The sequence below is a fragment of the Carassius gibelio genome, chromosome B11 (assembly GCF_023724105.1).
Source record: "Carassius gibelio isolate Cgi1373 ecotype wild population from Czech Republic chromosome B11, carGib1.2-hapl.c, whole genome shotgun sequence".
NCBI lineage: Eukaryota > Metazoa > Chordata > Actinopteri > Cypriniformes > Cyprinidae > Carassius > Carassius gibelio.
Window position 1 is genome coordinate 15164511 of NC_068406.1, and position 22078 is coordinate 15186588.

A 22078-nucleotide genomic window follows, 5' to 3' on the forward strand; every position below is an offset into this window, starting at 1 on the left:
GTATGTCCCACTGAGGATTCTCAGGCTTAAGCACCTTTTTCACTGACAATATGCTGAAAAAGGCTCTATTCTGTACCCCCTTCATTAAACTCTCAATTTAGCACAATTTCTAAACAGTGCAGGGTACAGCAGCTGCCACACTTCCCCCACTGCTTTATATCTTATCAACACATTTGAAGGCCAGAAGACACTTTCATGCTCAGCCTATGGAAATAAACAGCTCTGGCATTTGAATGCCAGAGTGATATAGGCAGATCTAGATATTGATATAAAAACCACTAGCCTTGGAGAAGGGGGTGGGAAGCTCTTGCAAATTGCAGTGTATTGCAAAATGGCTAAATGATAAAGAAAACCCGACTGGGACACAGACAGAGTTCAAAGAAGCTTAAAGAATATGAGTTTGGGACTCATTTCCAAAGAGGTAATCTCTCTGGTCGCATCAAATACAAATATCACATTACCTCATTAAAGCAGCAGGCTGACAGAGAGAGAGTTTGGTTGGTTTGTCACACACTAGGACATAAATGAGACGATACAATTTGTGGGTTATAATCTTTAAATCACAGTGCAGGACAGATTAGTGCAAGCTGGCGGTGCTCACTCGTTTTATAGAAATTTCTCGCAGAACTGCATAATTGTGTGCTTTATGGAAATGCATTTGAGCACAATGGTCAGTGGACAGTGTCATAAAATAGCCTTTCCTAAAAGTCTTAAAAATGTGATGACGGTAGCTTTTTTTAAGCTATCAGCATAGATCCTCATGTCTAAATGCCAATGTTAGTCATATTGTTTTTCCATATTGCTCACTGAGTTCCATTTGCTGTGGCTGAGCTCTGTGCATTTCACAAAAACCACACCAGTAAAAGAAAGCCACCTAAAACAAAATGACACACACAAAATATTCCTCCCGGTGTTCTTTATTCTTTGTATTTTTTTGATGACTTGCAATGTCTGAGATAACAGAATGTTTGGATTTGGGTCCAAGTGAAAAGCCTAGGAAAATTGTCATTCATTTAAATCCATAGTTTTGCCATTATTCATGAATTGCCTATACATTCATAAAGAGACTCACAGAAGCTATAAACAGATGACAACTGCACAACTATCATTCAAAAACATCGACTATCACATCAAAAATCAGTATAATCTGAATCAAGCATTTCCAAACCAAACATCAATGTACATTTTTACTTTGCATACAAGGGATGCAAACATGGTTTGACTAGTAAAAGAAAACAGTCCATCTGAAAAAGTAACAATTAAAACAGTAGGGTTGATTTAAAGGGGTGGTTTACTGTTTTCTAGGCTTGATTGTGTTCATGGGGTGCAGTTTAACATGTGTTCATGCTTCGTTTTTTTATTATTTTTCACATAATTTACCTTTATTCCACAATGATCTATCCCTTCTCTGACAAACGGCTTGATTTATTTCCTATTATTATAAAGCCCCTCCCTCAGAAATACCCGATGGGCTAAGATTGGCTAGCTGGCTCAGTGTGTTGTGATTCGCTAAACCGCCTCGAGCGCTGTCTGAACATCCCGCCCCTCAAGCTCTGAATGTGCTCCAGTTGTATTGTTAACAATGACGTCCTCTATATTGGTTAACAATTTGAGCCAGATTGAGACACAGAGAATATTAATGAAGAGGATCCTGCAGAACCTGTGCAAGCACGGCTCTTAATGGTATGTTTGTTTGTTGTTGTCTCATACTTTTAGATACGATGTTGTTTGTAAATGCTACTGCTTCTGTTGGCTTTTAATATAGTTTTATTCTGATTAAAGCTTTAATACAGCATAGCAACCGTACGTGCATCCATGTATTACACTTATCATTGCTATGTGAAAATAAGTTTATAAATGGAACAGTTTGTTGGAGCTAATCTGACAATCTGAATGAGACCGAGAGAGAGAGAGAGAGAGAGAGAGAGAGCAGGGCGATGCGAGGAACAGGATTGAGAACCACTCCTTTAGATACATTGGTTTTGAAACTGTGAATCCATTAGAATTGATAGTAGACAGAATCGCGATTCATATATGCACATATTTTTACGTGCGCCCCTAGTTTTCTCTTCCTCTTCTCTAAAGCAGCACAACATGGCCTCGCCCCTTTCGTTGCGTGTTCACGGAGGCGGGGTTTATCTGGTTTTGTGATGTAACAGACCCTGGAAGAAGCTTGTTGTAGTCTCTTACCAGCTGTTTTTGTAGACGTTAAACTAACAGAATTTTAAAAGACGATGTCTCTGTTTGCATTGAACTTTCAGCGCTGCAACTTTGCAGATATTGTTTATACTCAAACAGTAACATTACAAACTATCTAAAGTTAAAAAAGTTAAATCGCAATCAACCACCTCTTTAAATTTGTGATTTGCTTTGATGGGAATTTATAACTGGTCTTCACAGGGGAATGCAATGCACTTATGGCATTACATGTTTGTGAGGTAGATTGTATTTGAATAATTTTTGTGTTAGTCCTGATGTAACAAAAGTATTCTCTGTAATAAGCATAAACTGTCTTCTTTGTTTATTTCAAGTCATTTATTCATTGCTTTGTTGATTGTTTGGGGGGAAAATATAAGGTAACTAAAAATCCCTAGCTCACACTACACAAATTTCACATTGCCCAAAGCGCTCATAATCAGAAAGCATTACATTGTAATTATATACTTATAAACATACTTTATTTTTTAATCATCTGCCGCTAATATATACTACTGTTCAAAAGTTTGGGACCAGTTTTGAAATGCATTTATTCTGCATGTATTTATATAAAAATACATTAAAATCATAGTATTGATACATTTTCTGTTTTAATACATAAAATGTAATTTATTCCTATGATGCAATTCTGAAACTTCAGCGTCATTACCCCAGTCTTCAGTGTGACAATTTCTGTCACTTTTAATACATTTAATGTGTCCTTGAAAGTACACATTTCTTAAAAAAAATATAAACTTTTTGATCCCAAAATTTTGACAGACCTCACAAAATCTCAGAGCTAAAATGGTGTAGTGTGAGCTTGTTATACAACAATTGGTTCCGATCCCTTGATCCCGTTATAGAAAAAACATAAATTCCCCTTGAGAGAACCAGTTAGGATAGTTCCTGATCTTATTAGAATAAGATAACAGAGGATCCAGAGAAGAGGGGTCAGCACAGAAGCCATTTAACTGAGAGAAGAAGGGCCAGCGTTGGGGAGATGTTACTGAGAGAAGGGGAACCGGAGCTTGTACGGCAGTGGTTTTTGTTTTGACCGATGCAAGCTGCGTAGGCCATGACGTGGGGAATGTAATGCTGCTCCTGGACTCCATGAAGAAGATGAGCCATGGGACCTTTGGAGAATATGGCCACGTCTTCACCGCCATGAGTCTCCGATTTCAAGGGAACAGCAGCTTGTGCCTGGTAGTTGTTTTGATCTGAAGACAGAAGAAAGTGTGTTAATGTGTTAATATTTATATTTGTATTATATTAAAACTAAATATTAATTTTAAATGTAAAAAACACACTACTTAGTTAAATACAAATATGAACACTAACAATCACAGTTAAAACAATAGCATGTAGCTTAGAAGCATTTCTCAATAATAAGGAGAAATAAATTAGTAATTCTTATGTTATATTAAAATTTAATTACAATTTACAATTAATTTATAATTACATTACAATTCATATTAAATTAATATTTAGTAAAACAATACTTAATAAATAACAAAGACACAAAATTGAGGGCAGTAACAATTTTCTTTTCTATATGGCTTGTCAATACTAATAGCAAGAAAAAAAAATTTTTTTTTTGGTATTTCTTTGTCCTGGGAATGAATGACAGAACAATGTCAGCAGCAGAAATGACAAGGCATTTTACTTAATTGTTTTTGGATTGTGTTTCTATCAGTGAAAACAGCAATTGAAACAGACAAACCTATGCTGTGGAATAGTAATGAGACACACAAGGAAAGCCAGTGAGTGTGAAGCTAAAGAGAGTGATGGGGAAGAGAATGAGAGAAGAGAGAGACTGAGCCACAACAATAGCCATAATTCTATGGCTTGTCAAACATATAGAACAAGAGTAAGAAAGATGGGTGGTGGGATCAAAGAGAGATTCACTTTATCATCATCAACAACCACTGAGTTTGACATTCAGGGCGCCTCTAAGCTATAGCTGACAGCTCATCAGAGATTCCATTCAATATAGATGGTGGGTCACAATGATGTAGTCTTCAATAAATTAAAAACGTATTATGTAAAATTCAAACATAAATGTAAATTAACAAACCTTAAAGGTATAGTTCACGCAAAAATTAAAATTTTAAGTTTATCTGCTTACCCCCAGGGCATCCAAGATGTAGGCAACTTTGTTTCTTCAGTAGAACACAAATCATTGCAGTCTGTCAGTTCATTCACTTCCATTATAATACTAACAAACTGCAACAGTTTGAGGTTACAACTTGTGTTCTTCTTTAGAAACAAAGCCACCTACATCTTGAATGCAGATAAACATCAAATTTTCATTTTTGGGTGAACTATCCCTTTGCCAACCACCTAACTTTTGAACGATAAGGTTTCTTAAAGAACTATCTTATGCTCACCTAGGCTGCATTTATTTGATCAAAAATACAATAGAAAACAGTAATATTGTATTGTAAATTACTTCTATTTTAATATATATTTTTAATATAAGAAATTTAGATTGCAAAGCTACGTTTATGGAAGCCATTCTTTAGTGTCACATGATCCTTCACAAATCATTTTAATGTGTTGATTTTGGTTCTCAACATTTCTTATTATTAGTGCTGGAAACAGCTGCTTAATATGGAAATCATGAAAGTATTATAATTCATTACTGGAATAATTTAATTTGAAATAGAAATCTTTTGTAACATTAGAATTGTCTTTACTCTCACTTTTAATTAGTTTATTGTGTCTTTGCTGAATAAAACTATTTTAATTAAAATATGACTGTTTTCTAAATTTTGAACAGTAGTGTACAAGAATAAATGTCTCTAAATCCAGGGAGGGGTCCTTTACTAAATAAAAATCTTGAAGAGCCCTGCAATGAATCCATTTCAGAAAAGCAGATTCATAAATCCCATATGCTATTTTCCCACTTGATTTCTAACCAGGCCCTCTCATTTCTGCAAAATGAGTTGTAAGCATTTCAATCCATTAAGCATAGCATCAGAGCTGTATCCACCCTTAATGTATGCTACAGTATGGATGTTTTACATTATTTGTTGCCATATGCCACATAATTGCAAGAAACAGCTAAACAAGAACAATTACACCTAAATCCCAACCATTCAAAGTAGGTCCTAAGGAAGAACCAGGAAGCAATAAGCCTGTATAATTACTTACTGTAATCCACAGCAGAGACATTTTCTCTAGCACCATTAACCAACTTAAACCCTGGGCCATTTCCATAGAGAATGGATGTGAAGGGCTTCTGGTCAATATCACTCATTGTCGGGGCCAAACCTTAGGAAAAGACATATAAAACTCAGAGACTTGGCCATAAACCACCAAGAAATAACACCATGCTCTGTAATTAAAGTTCTTCCAACACGCATTTAGCTTTTGTTAACTACCAAAGATTGAGTTTCCCCGATGTGTGTAGCCTCCAAAGCTGAAGACGTGAGAGTGATCAGCCGTGACGACTGACAGTGTGTCATAAATGCTGGTGAGGAGACCGGCTCGGGTGATGGCCCGGTCCATTTCCACAGCCTCATGTAGGGCCAGCTTGGCTTTTCCATCATGGTGTCCATGATCAATGCGCCCACCTGCCAGCATACAGCCCAGTCAGCTGTCTCATACAGAGCATTAAGACACACAATACATCTCAACACATCTTTCCTTTCAATACCAGCAACAACATTGGTTAACTATATTAATACACAATGTTGAGGAGTTTATTAATAGCAAAATAAATTAAAAGCATCTTGCATTTCTATGTAATGTGATAGCAGCGGAGCTGATACATTTACGCATTTAGCACACAATTTTATCCAAAGCAACTTACAATGCATTTAGGTTAAACATTTTTTACCAAACATGTGTTCCCTGGGAATCGAACCCACAACCTTGCACTGCTAACCCAATGCTCTACCACTGAGCCACAGGAACTGTAGTGCAGCATTAAAATTTATTAAATTAATGAATTTTAATAAGTGGTTTAGTGTGATTTTTTTTTTGTCACAGTAGCTGGGTTTCCATCGAAAGTTGCGAATTCAACTTGTGCGCAAATTGGAATATTACCGTCACTGCCTGATAAACATGAACTAAATATCACTAAGAAAACAAGGAGAAGCCACTGAATAATGTCATATATAATAAATGACTTGCACCTCAGATAAAGCACACAAAAGACAATAAATACGGTCATTACTGCTGTTTGGGAAGGCAGTAGTATAAGACAGTTTTGGGAGGCAATTATACAGAAATATATTAACAACAGATTTTGTTAGGGCATTTAACAATGATCATAACATTTCAGATCAGTCAGCTGGTTAGTCAGATTATCCTGTACCATCGTGCAAAGTCACATGACGTTCTGTTGTGCATGGAGGAATTTATTAGCAAAAATATGTTCCTATCTGCCATTATTCACATCAACCCTTTTTCGCACAAGTCAAAAACCAACTCAAGCGTGTGTAAAATTTTCCCAAATGAAGGGATTTTTTTTTGCGATACTTCAAAATGAGTATAAAATCAATTGCTACAAGTGAACTAAGGCAAACATCCAATACGTTTTAATTTGCGATTTAAAGGCCATGTTGCAGGTTAACTACCACTTTCGATGGGTACATAAATCACTCAAGATATGTATATCATTTTTAAAATGTCTAAAAAATGGTCTTAAAGACCAGTTTTTTACATTTTTGGTATTAACGGGATTTTTACACAACTCAGTGATGACGTCACGTTGGGGAGAAGTGGAGGAAAGGTAGCCTCAGCCTAGTATGATGCGGCGTTCCAGGCAACCCGTAACCCGTGTTTTTCCAACCTTAAACCTGTGAAAGTGCACTGGAACGGCAGTCAAACCCGTGACTTCCCACCCATGAACTCGTACTAGATCGATGTACTCTGAGTTCCGAGTTCTGACATCACATAGCACACAAAACAACGATGACAGCTCCTACGAATAATACTGCCTACGGATGCAGTGTTTATGCAAGTGGTACACGTTGAAAAAACGATTTTATCTATATCTGTGTATTTATCTATTTATCTATAATCTGCCCTATCTGAATACTCTCATCTGCTACTCGTCTCTCTAGTCACTCTCAATGCTCTCAAGGCGGGCTTTGGTAAATTCCCTCCACTACGTGACGTAATGAAGTGCATTGGGGGAAAGGAGACCGCTGTAAGATAGTACCTACTTTTTCGTATTATATTCCGTTTTGTGATACCCAACTACATAAAATACAATGAATAACAGTTTAAATGTTTATTACTAACAAGCAAATTGCACAAATTCATTAAAAAATTAACCCTGCAACACGGCCTTTAAATTAACTTATTAATTTTTCACCATCTAAAGATTTTGTGAAATTACTTTATAAATGCCGCAGTTTATAACTCTGTTTTTAGTTGTATTACAGTTTTCTTATTTCAATTTGACTTTAAATCATTTTTGATAACATATGTATATACTTATATTGCATGCACTTAATATATATATATATATATATATATATATATATATTAGAGGTGGGCATAGATTAATTTTTTTAATCTAGATTAATCTCACTGTGATCTTGAAATTAATCTAGATTAAAATGGCTCATTCGAATTCTGCCGACGGCATTTAGAATATGTGTGTTACCCAAATAAAATTGACAAACAGTAAGTCTTTGAGAAGGGGTTTATCAAGCTAGATGGTGCATTAGAAATGTACACCTCCTGTTTCCAAAATGCATCACAAACTGCTTAAAAAAGCTCTAAACTAATTCCACATTGCACAAGCGGGGACCCGGTAAAGATTGTACCAGTGGGCCCTGTTTGAAATTGTCTAATTTGTATGTTTGTTTATTTTTATTTATTTGTGCTATTTACACAATGTTTAAGGTTTTTTCAAGTTTGTAGGTGTCAAGGTACAGAAACAAAATAATTAAATGTAAAAAAGCACTGGATAGTCTTCAATGTAAAAATGAAATATACAATGAAACCTACATTTATTCAGACACCTTCAACATTTCTCACATTATTACAGTTTTGCTATATATATATAAAAAAATATATCTGGTGTCTGAATAATTTTTGGTTTGACTGTTAAAACTACAAAGTAGTCAAGAGCAGTGAGAGATTTTCATTTTCATTTTCTTGGATTAACATTACAGCAGCCAGTCGCTAAATTAGGCGCGGTCACTTTAAGAGTCGATGAACGCATCCAATACAATATACATCCCACTTTTCTCCTCAACTGTTTACTTTCACTTAAAGGTGCTGTAGGGAACTTTTGTAAAAAAATATTTTTTACATATTTATTAAACCTGTCATTATGTCCTGAAAGTAGAATATGAGACCGATAATCTGTGAAAAAATCAAGCTCCTCTGGCTCCTCCCAGTGGTCCTATTGCCATTTGCAGAAAGCCATCGCTCCCGGTAAAAAATAACCAATCAGAGCTGCGGTCCGTAACTTTGTTCGTGTTCAAAATGTAGAAAAATGTATATAATAAGCGAGTACACCATGAATCCATTTTCCAAACCTTGTTTTTGGCTTGTCCTGAATCACTAGGGTGCACCTATAATAAGTGTTTATATTCTGACTATTTTAGATTGCTTCGGGGGTACCGCGGCGGAGTAACCCAGTACCTTTGTGATTCTTCATAGACATAAACAGAGAGAAGTAGCTCCGGCTACAATGTTCTTCCGCAAGACACAAGCAGTTCTGTTTATTAACCGCTAGAGCGTCAAAAGTTCCCTACCGCAGCTTTAAGAAATAACTGACTGTTTTTTCTAGAATAATTTCCAAGGTGGATATTTTGACATATTTCGTATGTATTTGTTGTGGTTCAGTGTCGCTGTCCGTTAGGCTGTCTTCAACCGGTCGGTTATATAAAATATCAAGCTGAAAGTCATCATAGCTTGCTTAGTATAGACCCAGCTCCCAACCCAACTTTGAGAATAGATTAACGGCGATATTTTTTTTATCGCCCAATAAGAGTCTCGTGTTAACACAGCACGTTAACGGCAATAACGGCCCACCACTAAAATACATATATATATATATATATATATATATATATATATATATATATATATATATATATATATATATATATATAATGTTTAATATAAATGACTGAAAGCTAAAAATTACAGTAACTTATACAGCCCTAAGAAATGAAAAATAATTGTTTGTAGTTTAATCAGATGTTGAACTGACCTCCCAATACAATCCTGTGGTTTAATGATTGCTGATGTACACTATACTTTTACCTTCCACCAATAAGTAGAATCCGCGTTCATTTTTTTTGAGGATCTTAATGGCCACGTCTACCATCTCAGTAAGCGAAGGGTCAGTTTCTTGGTTTCTCTCGAGCTCATAGGGCAGATCTCCTGGCTCAAAAAGACCTGCAGGGCAAACAGAACAGAAAAAAACAATGTAAACAGGAAGAGTAAAAGAATGTCTCAAAAAGATCATTTAAGTAATGGTTATGAAACTCACCCAAAAGATAATCCACATTGTTTGGATTCAAAGAAACGAGATCCTTCCTGTTCCACACATAGGAGCCTCTCTGATTACACAAAGGTTAAGATAAAAACAAGAAATAGGTTAGATAAATGAAGGTTCCTTCTTATCTAGTTGCTTTATAGAATGTGTTACACTGCTATGATCCAATATCTTGCAACCAAATCTCTGTAATACCATTTCACAACAAGTACAACTTGTCTTCATTTGTTATTAAGTGCACAGCTATAAAGCCTGCTTTAGGGGCCTCAAGAGCATTAGATCCGATTCAGAGAAGTCAATAAACAGGGCATCATCAAAAGAGCACAAATAAGCAGCCAGAGTAAGGCAAACACAAAGAGAAAATGAAAAAGAGATTTGTCTGCAGAGGCATCGCGTGGAAGCTTTTCCCTGAAATGAATAGAGCATGACATTGTAAATGAAAAGATGGAATGAAGTGCCCTGTATTTCCCTCGTTTCATCTTTCACCTTGTCCTTCATTCTGTCAGTCCACTCCTTCACAAGGTTCCTGCCATCTTTGCGTGTACCGTTGTGTTTCTTGTCTCCTGGGTATTCCACATCTGGTGTGTTTCTGGGGTACATATATTTCCGCCCACCCCCCATAATCACCTGCCCGTCCAAATGAAGAAGAAAAGAGACACATCACACATGTATTGAACACAGTGCTGTCCAAAAGAAAATCTAATTTAAACCAAAAGAATGGATAAACGTTATGACGTACAATGAAGTAGAAATATTTACAATTCTGCACTATTTATAACTCGAACGGCTACACTAATTAATCTAATTTGTAATTTATATTTAAAATATTTACCTTTATTATAAAGAATAACATTTATTATTCTTCATAAGAAAAATAATATGAATAATAGTCGTTTTAAATATTATTATTTAGTATTGGTGTATTTAAAAGCATTTAAAATATTTAAAACAATTTATTTTATCAGCATTAATATTGCTGTAGTTATAATTGTTAATATTATTCATTATTATTGTCGTTATTATATTTTAGAATTTATTTAACAATAAAATAAAAAAAAATATTTAAAATATTAACTTATTTTATCAACATAATTACTGATAACAACAAAAATATTGTATTGTATAATTTATTTAATCATACTTTTATTTTATTAATATCATTAGTAGGAACAATAGTAATACATACTTCTTATTCATTTTTATAGTTGTTGTTAATATAATAATTTCTAATAAATATTTAAATTTTTATATAATTTGTCACTTATAAACATAAAAGTAAACATAATTTAGGCATTTGTTTTTTTAATTAAATACATTTGTATATGTAATTAAGTATATACAGTCAAACCAAAAATTATTCAGACACCAGATAATTTTTGATATTCTTTACTAGTGGGTGCAGGACACATCTGACCCTGGACCACAAAACCAGTCTTAAGTGTAGATAGATTAGATTTATCCACTATCTGAAAACTGTATAAATAATCTTTTCATTGATGTATGGTTTTTAGAATAGGACCATATTTGGCCGAGAAACAACAATTCGAAAATCTTTAATCTGAGGGTGCAAAAAAAATCTAAATACTGAGAAAATCGCCTTTAAAGTTGTTCAAATGAAGTTCTTAGCAATGCATATTACTAATCAAAAATTACGTTTTGATATATTTACGGTAAGAATTTATATCTTCGTGGAACATGATCTTTACTTAATGTCCTAATAATTTTTGGCGAAAAAGAAAAATTCATCATTTTGACCCAAACAATGCCTATTGCCAACAAATATACCCCAGCGATCTAAGACTGCTTTTGTGCTCCAGGGTCACATATAGACTATTCATGTAAGTGAGGATAGCTAAATAAAGTAAACTGTGACATATTATACCAAAAATTCTTCATAAAGTGGACTAACAGTAAAACTGATCAAAATTTGGGACCAAAAATTATTCAGACACTTTGACCTGCCCATGTTTTGCTTAAGTGTATTTCTTTAATTGCTAATGTGACTTTTTTACACCACCGACTGATCAAAATTAAGCATTGCCTGCTAATTTGTTGACCTAAATTGGTATTATCCAATTGTGTACTTAAATTTAACAGCAGACAGCTATTCCGCCTTATTCATTACTAAACTTTCTATTGACGTTATCTGACATTATCAAGAAAAATATATTCTGAAACAGTTTAACTCTGAGTTCTTGTCATATTTTATTACCATTTTATAAACTATATTGAATAAGCTGTGCTAATGTAAAAAAAAAATTGAAGATGTCTGAATAAATTTTGGTTTTATAAATATTACAATGAATAACCCAACCCAACACTATATAAAACCAGTTAAAAAAATCAATGAGTCAATCAACTCACATCAATGTCAGGGATATTTTCAAAGAGTTGTCTGGCGATGTCCTTGCATCCGCTCTGGAGTGCTTCATCAGGCATTTCTCCATCTGAATACCAGTCCCGCTCCACACAGTGTGCATACGCCGCACTCGGAGTGGCATGATTCACTCGTGTTGTTGTGACGATTCCCACTGATTTGCCTGGGGAAAATACAGGTTGAAATTGTTAATTGTTCCTGTAGGGACATGGCCATAATTACCACTATATCTACTGTATATTACAACTGTATTACGTATTTTTTTCCTCATCTATCTAGTAATTCAATAGCATATATTCAATCAACAGATTGACTTAAGAGTTTAAGAGTAAACCAACTGAAATATGCACTGCATCAGCTTTGCGATGTTTGATTGTAAGTCTTGTTGTCTGGCTAAGGTCACCCAGTTGTATTGTACAGTATTTTAATGCATTCCTTGGACACAAGCCCCCAAGTGAGGAAGCATTTTATTCTGTACTCAGATCAGGTCAGATTATCAGTTTGACACTGATTGGACCTTCCGCCTTTTAAACCTCTCAGCTGGATTTTAAATGTATATTCTGGTCATGTCATACAAATTCAACTCGGCTACTTTCATTCACCTCTACCTTCGGCAGAGGACTTCCTTCTTATAAAACGCTTCATTTGTTTTGATTTTCAACATGAGAATAAAATATGAGCAAGCCGTCTGCGTCACGCTCATCAGTCAAACTGTCACCCTTCTCATTTCTTCCTTTACCTCAGATAAGGATGTTTTTTCCGCTTTCTTCGATCTTTTATCTGCTCAACCTGCTTTATGTGCCAGTGTCACCTTTGTTTCTCTCATGCAAAAACAAGTTAATGGATTGCTAGCATAAAAATAAGCCTAGAAACAAATATCCCATCTATATTCTAATTGCAATAGAAGTCGGGAACAGAAAGGCATTATAGCTGCTGTGTGAGAGGATTCAGCAGGGCATCTTACCTGCGTCTTTGGCCCATTTAAGAATGGAGGTGACCTCGTTCCCCCGAGTGGTGTTGCACTGGGATTTCACAGCTGCTGCGTTCACTCCAACCGTACCCTCGTTGGCCTTCACCCCGCACAGATATGCCGTGGCAGTGCCCGCGCTGTCTGGGACCTGAGCATTGGTGTTATATGTCTGGGGGGAAAACCGTGCACAATTTTAATAGCTGCAGGGATTGTTTACAAGAGCAAAATTAAAGTGAACTTAGTGTAGCTCTATAAATGTCCATTCATCATTTTTCAGCATCTAGCACGTTTATAAACAATGATCATTTTTATAACGAGTCCACTAGTCTGAGACTATTTGTGATAAAAAATGTATTGTCATAACCCCTGTAAAGTTTATGAAATAAGATCTAAAGAAATGGAACACTTGACAAAATACGTTTTTAAAATCTTAAAAGGTTTTCACATGTGTTTTTCGTTGAGTATCATATTTAATACATCTGGCTTTTATGGCTCATGTAAAATGCGCATACACAAGGAGAGAGAAAAAACCCAAGCTGGTTTTATGCCCAAGCCCAAAAAAACAATATTTGGTGCAGCAGATAATGCATACTAAAATAATATCCCATAATATGTCTTTAAAAGATGATTGAGAGATAAACGGTCTTCAAAAGCCCGATTTATCATATTTGATACACCTTTTTAAACATGTTTCTTTACAAATTCTGTATTGATATTAAATCAAGTCCATCTAAATAGCTTCAGTGCAGTAAGTGTTTTTCTTGAAATATCACTAAAAATCTCAAATATATATCCTGAAACTTATTTGCTGACTTTAGAAGAATCAGTAAAGATTTCACACCAAAAAGATAAATGCATCACGACTTAAAGGGAAACATTTTTAGAATTATACTGAAATTCCTTCTACATGCTAAAAACGTTCAAAATATCAGTCCAATGACAATGGCATGTAATAGATTGTGTACAACAGTTAATAATGTTAGTCATTTTAGAGCCCTAAAAAAATTGTATTTCAAATAGGCTTTATAGGGTAAAGTGAATAGTTTACAAATAATTGGAGATAATAACTGACTATCTTTCACAGATGTTGTTTTAATAATAGCTAACATCTGTGAAATCTTTATTTGAAGAGAGTCACAGTCCCAGAACTGTGGCAGCTAGAGAAATGAAACTATGATTTGAATCTGTTCTCTGTGGCCCGGGGTGAGCGACTGCATGGATTACGAACACAAAGGAATGGTATGATGGGATTACAGCACGTGGGATGTACCTTAGAGAGGGCAACGTACGGAAATTTGTCCATCTCTAGCTGCGTTTCCTCACCATTCTGTCCATTCAGTTGACCCTTTAGAATGCGTGCTGCTGTGACCGTGGATATACCCATGCCTACACCGAAAAAAGGTTGGATCATTCACACAGTCTATTTTTAACAACATATCCTTCAAGCACCTTCTATCATGAACTAAATAGTTTGCCTTTGCTTTAGAACATCAAAGGTGCTTGAAAAAGCCTGAATATTTTGTTACAGAACAAGAATTAAATCTTGAATTTTGCTCATAATTGTCAGATGAAAGGGCCACTTGTCACTCTTCTTAATAGCATGAGGCAAATTAAAGTCCACTTAAAAATCTCAAGCTTGCAGAATTGTACAAAACTGTTGAGAAGAAAATGTTAAAAATGCACAGTGCCATTTAAAAGAGTTCACAAAGTCGGTCTTTAAACCTTATACTTACATAAAGTTTCAATAAATCATGAAATATTACAGTGTTTCAAAATGTAATGATTGTAATGTGTTAATGTATGAAATAAGGGTCTTGGCTTTAGATGCTATAAACTGAAATTGTATCAATAGTACTCTGAAATATAAAACAGAGCATTTTTATCGAATTGTCAGTACTTTAAAATGTTTAGGCAAATACATACTTGTTTACATTTTATTCTTGGTATGATGACAAAATAATCTTCAATAAAACTATGACTGTTAAAAGCGCTGCATAACCTAATTTGAACAAAATTGACTAAATCCTGATCTTGCAAACTTTTTTTCACAAGTCGACCACCAAAATAAGTTATATTAAGTTAAATATAGACTGTGTACCACTTAATAATGTCAAGTCATGTTTTTTATTGATTGGTGTAGTCTGGAGTAACAAATTACTCTTTTAATCTGGTTCTTTTCAGTTCATCAAATACATTCAGTGTGGTTCGATTCATGAACAAGTGACTCTTTCACACTGCTTCTTTTTAAAGAATGAAACACAGTGAAGCCAGTGAACTCAAATTTATTAACAAATTACGTTACTGTTTGACGGACTCTTGAACTCAATCCTTGAATCAGCTGACTGAAGTTACATAATCCACATTAAATTATCATGGCTTTGAGTAATTCAATATTTCAATAAAATAGGATGATACCTATTGAAAATTCTTTTTTTAACTTGGTTGGTTGACCTTCTAAGAAAATCAACAGAAACATTACAATTTCAATAATCTTAATGCATGAATCAACTGATACAAATCTTCTTCAATCTCTATTTCATGGCTTCTAGATAATGTTTTATGTGAATTCATCCTTTTGTGGCTGGTGTGTCCTTTTTGTAATAGCGGACAGTGAAAACTGCAATAAATCTACATGACAGTAGTTGAACTGAGGCTTCATCAGATATCTTTTTTAGGTTTATTTAAACAGATGCTTATATGCCAGCATTGCTTCCATGGAGGTGGTGCAAAATAAACTAAATTCTTTCAGTAAAATGAGATAGTCTCTGTGGTAATGTTTTCTGCAAACAACATTCAGACTATCTTTTCCTTCCTTCCTTCCTTTGGTTTCGATTAAAAGATTATTTTGATAACTACTGTTTTTTCTAATTTGCCCAGCTTCTATGCATTGTGTGTAGCGTTCATCTAGACATTGACTGTGGCATTTTGTTTATTTCTCCTTAAATTTGTATCCTTCACTGCCCATGTTAATTCTTAATTTTGAAGCAGGTTCATACACTATAACGGGTCTTTTAAAAAGATTAACTCTTTTTGTATTGCACAAACAGTTTTGTGATCTCATGATAAAGATCCACAGATTGTGCGACTTACCATCACCAAGAAAAAGAATGATGTTCTTGGCAACATTCTTGTTGAGGTCTTGGAGGGTCAAAGCATTTTTTAGTGTGCGCTGAGCCCATTCCTTCCAGAATTCAGGGTCCTTCTCTTGTTCTACAAGGAGTTAGAAAACATGTTTACACCTTTACCCACGAATTATAACACACAAACAACAAAGTAGCTCCTACAAAACAAGATAATGATCATGGCCTTAGACCCGAAGTATCCATTTAGAGATTATGAGTATGCTATCACTCTTTAAAATTACAACGACAACAACTAAATTTCTATGTGCATGTCTTCTTCAGTCCACATAAGCTTCTTAAAACCCACAATCACGTAAATGAACATATCTGGGACCATATGGCCCGAAGGTCCAATCTTCTTATGGAAGCTGATGTACATTTGAAATGAGTTTTATTCTGTCTATAGTTGGTACAAGGTCAAATAGAAGTCTATTAAACTTCAGACTTAGATGGTGTTAAATCGTTTATGAAACACTCATCTGACATTATATGACTCTGTATAAATCAAAGATACTGCAAGGAAACTATAAGGCAGGGGTGCTTATTCCTGTTAAAGTAGAGCTACTTTCCCAAAGAGTTTAGTTGCAACCCTGCTCCAGAACAGATGTTTGTTATTATCCTTAAGTTTTCTTGAAGATCTTGATTTGTTGGTTCACAAGTATTTGATTTAGGGCTAGATGAACAGGATTTACCACCCTGGCTATAATATTTTCTAAAACAGTCTCTATTAAACAATATGCTCATCATTGTAGAGAAAAGTGTCATTGTCATATCTAATAATGGCAAAAGACCAATAAACAAAAAAAAGTCTCTCAACTGACCTGGAAATTCAGGCTTTGCAGTTCCTTCCCAAACCAGGCAACCGAGGATAATGAGTGCAGCGACCTTCATTTTGTATCAGCCGCCGTTTTGCAGAATATCTCGAGTTCCAAGGATGTCAGAAGGCTCCCGGATCTGCAATGAAAACAGGGAATGTCTAGTCAATGTTAAAATTGTTTTCCCAAAGCAATGTTCTGAGATAGCTAAAAGTAAGCCATTCATATTCTGATTTGAAGTGTTACTGTGGCACTTCCATTTGTTTGAGCAGTCTAACATAATTATATCAGCTCAACCAATGGTGTGAGTTTGGGGTAGGGCTGCATTTCTCTGGTAATATTTAGTTTGATGCTGTCACATGTGGAATGACACAATTCATCTTTAAAGACAGAAAACAACTATTTAATATCCCATGGCTAATTTTTTCCATCACAATCATAAATTCATGTGCCAAAACAACTGAAATATGACTGACTTTCAGGTGAGGATGCATGTTACAAAAATTAATAAAGCAACAATTTAGTGGCATATTTGCACGGCTACCCAAAAGTTCACACCTGAAAACATGATATAGCTGGAGTATTTATTATCTGCCTTCTACCCTTTAGTCAAGGTCACTTTAATGGGATTGAGTGCCACTGCACATGGTGCCTTAATAGGCAAGACAAAGCTGATTAACTGGACACCTCTGTTCCAAGGCACAGGACCGCAAGATTTCTATTATGAACACACACTTTCTCAGCTTACACAGATCCTTTTAATGGGGTCTTTAGCCATTGCGCAGAAAGCGTCAATCAGTATCAAAGCCATGTGCTCAATCTACCTATACATTATACATGCTGCCTGGAGTTTTGACCACTTTGTATTTACATTTGTAGAGCATTTTGTTAGTCACGTATATGTTGAAATATGATATCAGAAATGCTTGCGTAATTGCACAAGTATTGGGTTCTTTTAGGTCAGATACTTCTCACATAGTTTTGAAGTGTGAATGCAATGAAATGAATTGCTTAACATTGCACTTTCAACATATATGTGTGTGTGTGTGTGTGTGTGCCTTTTCTTTCTTGATTACTAAAGAATGTGGTTTAATGGGTTGTTTAACTTTTTAAATCTCCATAATATTGGCCCAAACCTTTGTTATTAGGTAATAAAAATGTTCACTACACCCTAACAATCATCATGAAGCCAACAACCAACCACTAATGCAAGTTATTAAAAGTATTTTCCCTTGTTAAAATCGGCACACCATCAACAACACACAGACCTGAACCATTTTCTTCCTATTAGTTCTGCTACAACGACTCTTTTACCATGACTTGAGGCTTATTCACATGCTCTGTCAAAAACGCAGTGGGGCTCCAACTGGCAGAACTCTTGAAGCTAGTCTGCAGGTGAAGAAACACAGCAGTGCCAAAACACATAGGAGCAGCAAACTGGAGAACAAAGTTGTCAACAGAACTGAAACTCCTTCTCGATTCATGGCACCAGAATGTAGAGATGTCCTTCTTCTGGATGTAAACCCGTCCAAAGCAGAAACATGTGTGTAACCAGCTATCCTTGTTTGCGACACGCTGACTCGAACTACAACTGCGAATGAGATCTGTTCTCTAAGTAGGCAGTCAGGAGGATGAGGATTAGTGTTATTACTGATGGAGGCAATCTTCCATCACATCTTCATTTTATGAAAAGGGACCTTACATTATTTTGAAAGTGAAAATAAAGTATTCATTGCAAACCTGTCAGATCAATGCTATCTGTAGTGCATGCAATTCCATGTCGGCTCTGGACTGCCATCCTGTTTTTTGCGCAACAAATCAGTTATGTTGTTCTGTCAGAACCTGTTATGTTTTTTTAACGCCTGTGAACGCCTGAAGGCTTAACTCTATCGCTCTAATAAACAGGAACATTAGATCACATCATGTAACAGCATTAACATTAAACTCCTACAAACCTCCTAGAGGCCATTCGATCACAGAACATCAAACGCTGACATAAGGATTCTATTAGGTTGTACATCTTGGTAAACACGACACTAACACAAGACAAAACCAAATCTAATGAATCTAATTATGTTGAAGAGTCTCTGAACAACAAACCCTTTTAAGGCGTGCACAAAATTTAAACAAGATGTTCTCAAGTTCATATAAACCTAGGTTGTCCTGGGCTTTCTAGTTGTGATATTGTTACATCTAAAACTACATTAGTATCACTGCATACAAATCAGTTGGGCACATGATCAATACAATGCTAACAAGCACGTTATGTCTGGGAAGCACTTAGGAATTTGTAAAACAAAACCTTTCCTTGCATTGCATTGTTTTCTCTTTATGATCTTTCTATATTTCATTCTTCCTGTTAAATGCCCCGATTAAAAAGGTAAAGTTGAAACAGGAATGTGTCTGAACTTGTTCTAGTATCCTACAGACGCAAATATGAGAAAGCAGAAACAGAAAGATTGACAGTTTGATCCCTTTTGCAAACATGCTAATGTAATTTAGATCATAATTTGAAACCAACCATAATGGGATCAAACAGGAATCCTCAAAGAATTAAATATGATCCTACTTGATGGCCTGAAATATTATTCAGCATTATCTTATATTCAATTCAAATTTATTTGTATAGCGCTTTTTACGATACAAATCATTGCAAAGCAACTTTACAGAAAATTAAGTTTCTACAATATTTAGTAGTAGCTTATGAGTGGTGACTGTCAGTTTATGTGCATATCACAGGAATTTAAAAAAAATTATATGATTTTATATAATATTATATGATTCTTAGATGACTTTTGTTTGCTCCAATTCGGATTGATTCCGAATTACAATATACATTTTGTTTGTTTAGATTAGTCAGGAAATGCAATGGTTTAGGAGGGTAAAATTGTACAGAAAAGTGAGACTGTGCCCTAAAATAGACGAAGAATAAAAACGTCTTACCAAATCAAAGTCAAACATGCAGAAAACCATTTTACTGTCATATGATAAAAACCCTATAAACATGAGAGGACCCCTTCAAACCTTTAGGACAGTGTCGATGTCTTTAAAGATTTTTTAATCACATACTTTAATAGCATTTTTTTTGTTTGAATTAAGTTTTCATGTCAGATGGAAAAATTCTAAAAACGTCTTCATATGCATGTCAGGAGATTTTTAAGATTTTTTGTGTTACCTTAAAAATAAAAGAATTAGTATTTAGTACTCGATTGATGTAGCCTATTTATCCAATATGAATACAGGTCACATTTCTTTATCCCTGGCATATCTATTTATTATTGACCCATATATTTTGAGTTTCCTTGTCAGCATATATGAATAAAATCAACATTTCTGCAGTAATAATCGTTTCCCCCGCCACTATAACTGTCCCAGTATCTCGTATGCAGTGATGCACAGAAAAGCGCTTCTTTTTCAAGTAACGTTACATCCTCTCATCTTTTCAGACCATACAATGTCTGTTTGTATCCATAGGCTGCCAAAACGCGATTACCGCTCTACAGAACTGGAAAACCATCTACATCCCCCACATCACTGGAGCCGATCATTGTGATTCCCGGTTTGCTGCTTAATTAATTGCAGTAAAGTTGGAAGAGCAACTCACCGTTACTCAACCTGTACAACTTGTTGGATTGTATTGAATTTATAACAGCACAACTCTAACTCTTCCCATGGTTACCATCAGAACTCCAGTCACATGTAGCGGTGAATGGACAGAGACATTCAGCAGATATAAGCCGCGCTAAAAGGGATCCTACTCACCCTCGTGTTATATGTATCTGTACACCTCTGCGATTCCAGCAACACAGGACTCACATTCACGTGCTGTTCTCTAGTCGAGCTTTTATAATGCTTTACAGTGCGCCGGCCCAAGAGACACACAGAGAGAGAGAGAAAGAGAGAGAGAAAGAGAGAGACCCCTTTAGTAGAGTCCACTATTGATAATAGCGCAATCTGAAGCGCGAGCTCCTCCTGTTGATAGGAGCCGCTTCAGTTGAACAACCTCATGTACAACATTTGCTATATTTCTAATGCATTCTGCATTTATGCTCGATCAACGTTGTCAATGCAGCATTAATACATATGCCAGTACAATGAAGTCAATGTTTTATTTGTGTAAAAAATAAAATAATAATAATAATAAAAAAGCTGTATTTGACCAAACATTCTGTCCTTTTTAGTCAGGTTACAAAAATAAGTAGTGAGTAAAAAAGGTCGTCAACATGTATCAAATCTACAACACATAGCAGCCGTAGTTTTTACCCCCACTAGTTAAGAAAAAAAGAATAAAATAAGAATGACTAAATTGTATGGTAAACTTAAAACCTTAAATAAAATATTAAGCATAATAAAAATGAAATGTGCAACAGTGCAGCCAAGCAAGTTAGCAAGTTAGATAAAAATAAATACATAAATAAATAATTCACAAAATGAAGTAAGCTATTATATATATATATATATATATATATACATAGGCCTACATTCAACAACAAATGTGCAACATATTCTCATGTGTCTCATTCATTACATCTTACCTAGAATTCAAAAGTGTTTCACAAGTGTTTCCCTTAGGCAAAAAGTCACAAGCCTATACAAGCTCAGCTACAAACAACAAGGTTAGTAGCTGTGAGACTTTTTCAAAAAAAAAAAAAAAACTTTTCTATACATATATATATATATATATATATATGTATATATATTACTCACTGATTTCGATTTTCGTGTACTAATGATCAATGCTGTCACTAGTGGGGTGAAAGGTGGTGACGATTAGGGGCCCACTATAGAGGCCAGCCTAAAAAGACACTCAGGACAGCTGACGGACTTTGTCATGAAAGTCAATCAATTTTATTTATTTTTTTCAATTTAAACATTCAAAAGAGCTTAAAGCATTCAAACACAAGACCCGGAAAAACTCAACTGAGTACTCATGCGCTGAGAGTGTGTCTCACGGACATCAATTCCAAAATAAACTGGAAATAAACTTTTCTTAAAGCGTGTTGTATATCACCACAGCTTTATTGGCACCCTTCTATATGTGTGGTATACTGTAATAGACAATTGTCCTGCAAAATGATGAGGTTTCGTAAAAAAAAAAAAAAAAGGAAAGAAAAAAAAAACATTGCG

The 22078-nt window shown here is 35.1% G+C and overlaps 1 protein-coding gene across 4 annotated transcripts; it reads right to left on the minus strand.

Annotated features, from left to right (window-relative positions):
• Nucleotides 1-901: 901 nt before the first annotated feature.
• Nucleotides 902-20876, minus strand: LOC127968530 (alkaline phosphatase). 4 transcript variants are annotated; one of them, XM_052569809.1, is made up of 13 exons: nucleotides 20714-20876; nucleotides 16958-17090; nucleotides 16105-16224; nucleotides 14285-14400; nucleotides 13009-13183; nucleotides 12032-12207; nucleotides 10154-10294; nucleotides 9662-9731; nucleotides 9433-9567; nucleotides 5580-5771; nucleotides 5350-5469; nucleotides 3917-3968; nucleotides 3218-3413 (listed from the first exon to the last, which is right to left on the minus strand). In XM_052569809.1, the coding sequence occupies exons 2-13, from the start codon at nucleotides 17025-17027 to the stop codon at nucleotides 3353-3355; spliced, it is 1428 nt and encodes a 475-aa protein (XP_052425769.1). In that variant the 5' UTR covers nucleotides 17028-17090; nucleotides 20714-20876; the 3' UTR covers nucleotides 3218-3352. The 4 variants fall into 4 exon arrangements, with proteins under 4 accessions (XP_052425765.1, XP_052425767.1, XP_052425766.1 ...); XM_052569805.1 differs by lacking the exon at nucleotides 3917-3968 and having other exon boundaries at nucleotides 902-3413; XM_052569807.1 differs by lacking the exon at nucleotides 3917-3968 and having other exon boundaries at nucleotides 902-3413; nucleotides 16958-17112; nucleotides 20714-20833.
• Nucleotides 20877-22078: the final 1202 nt, after the last annotated feature.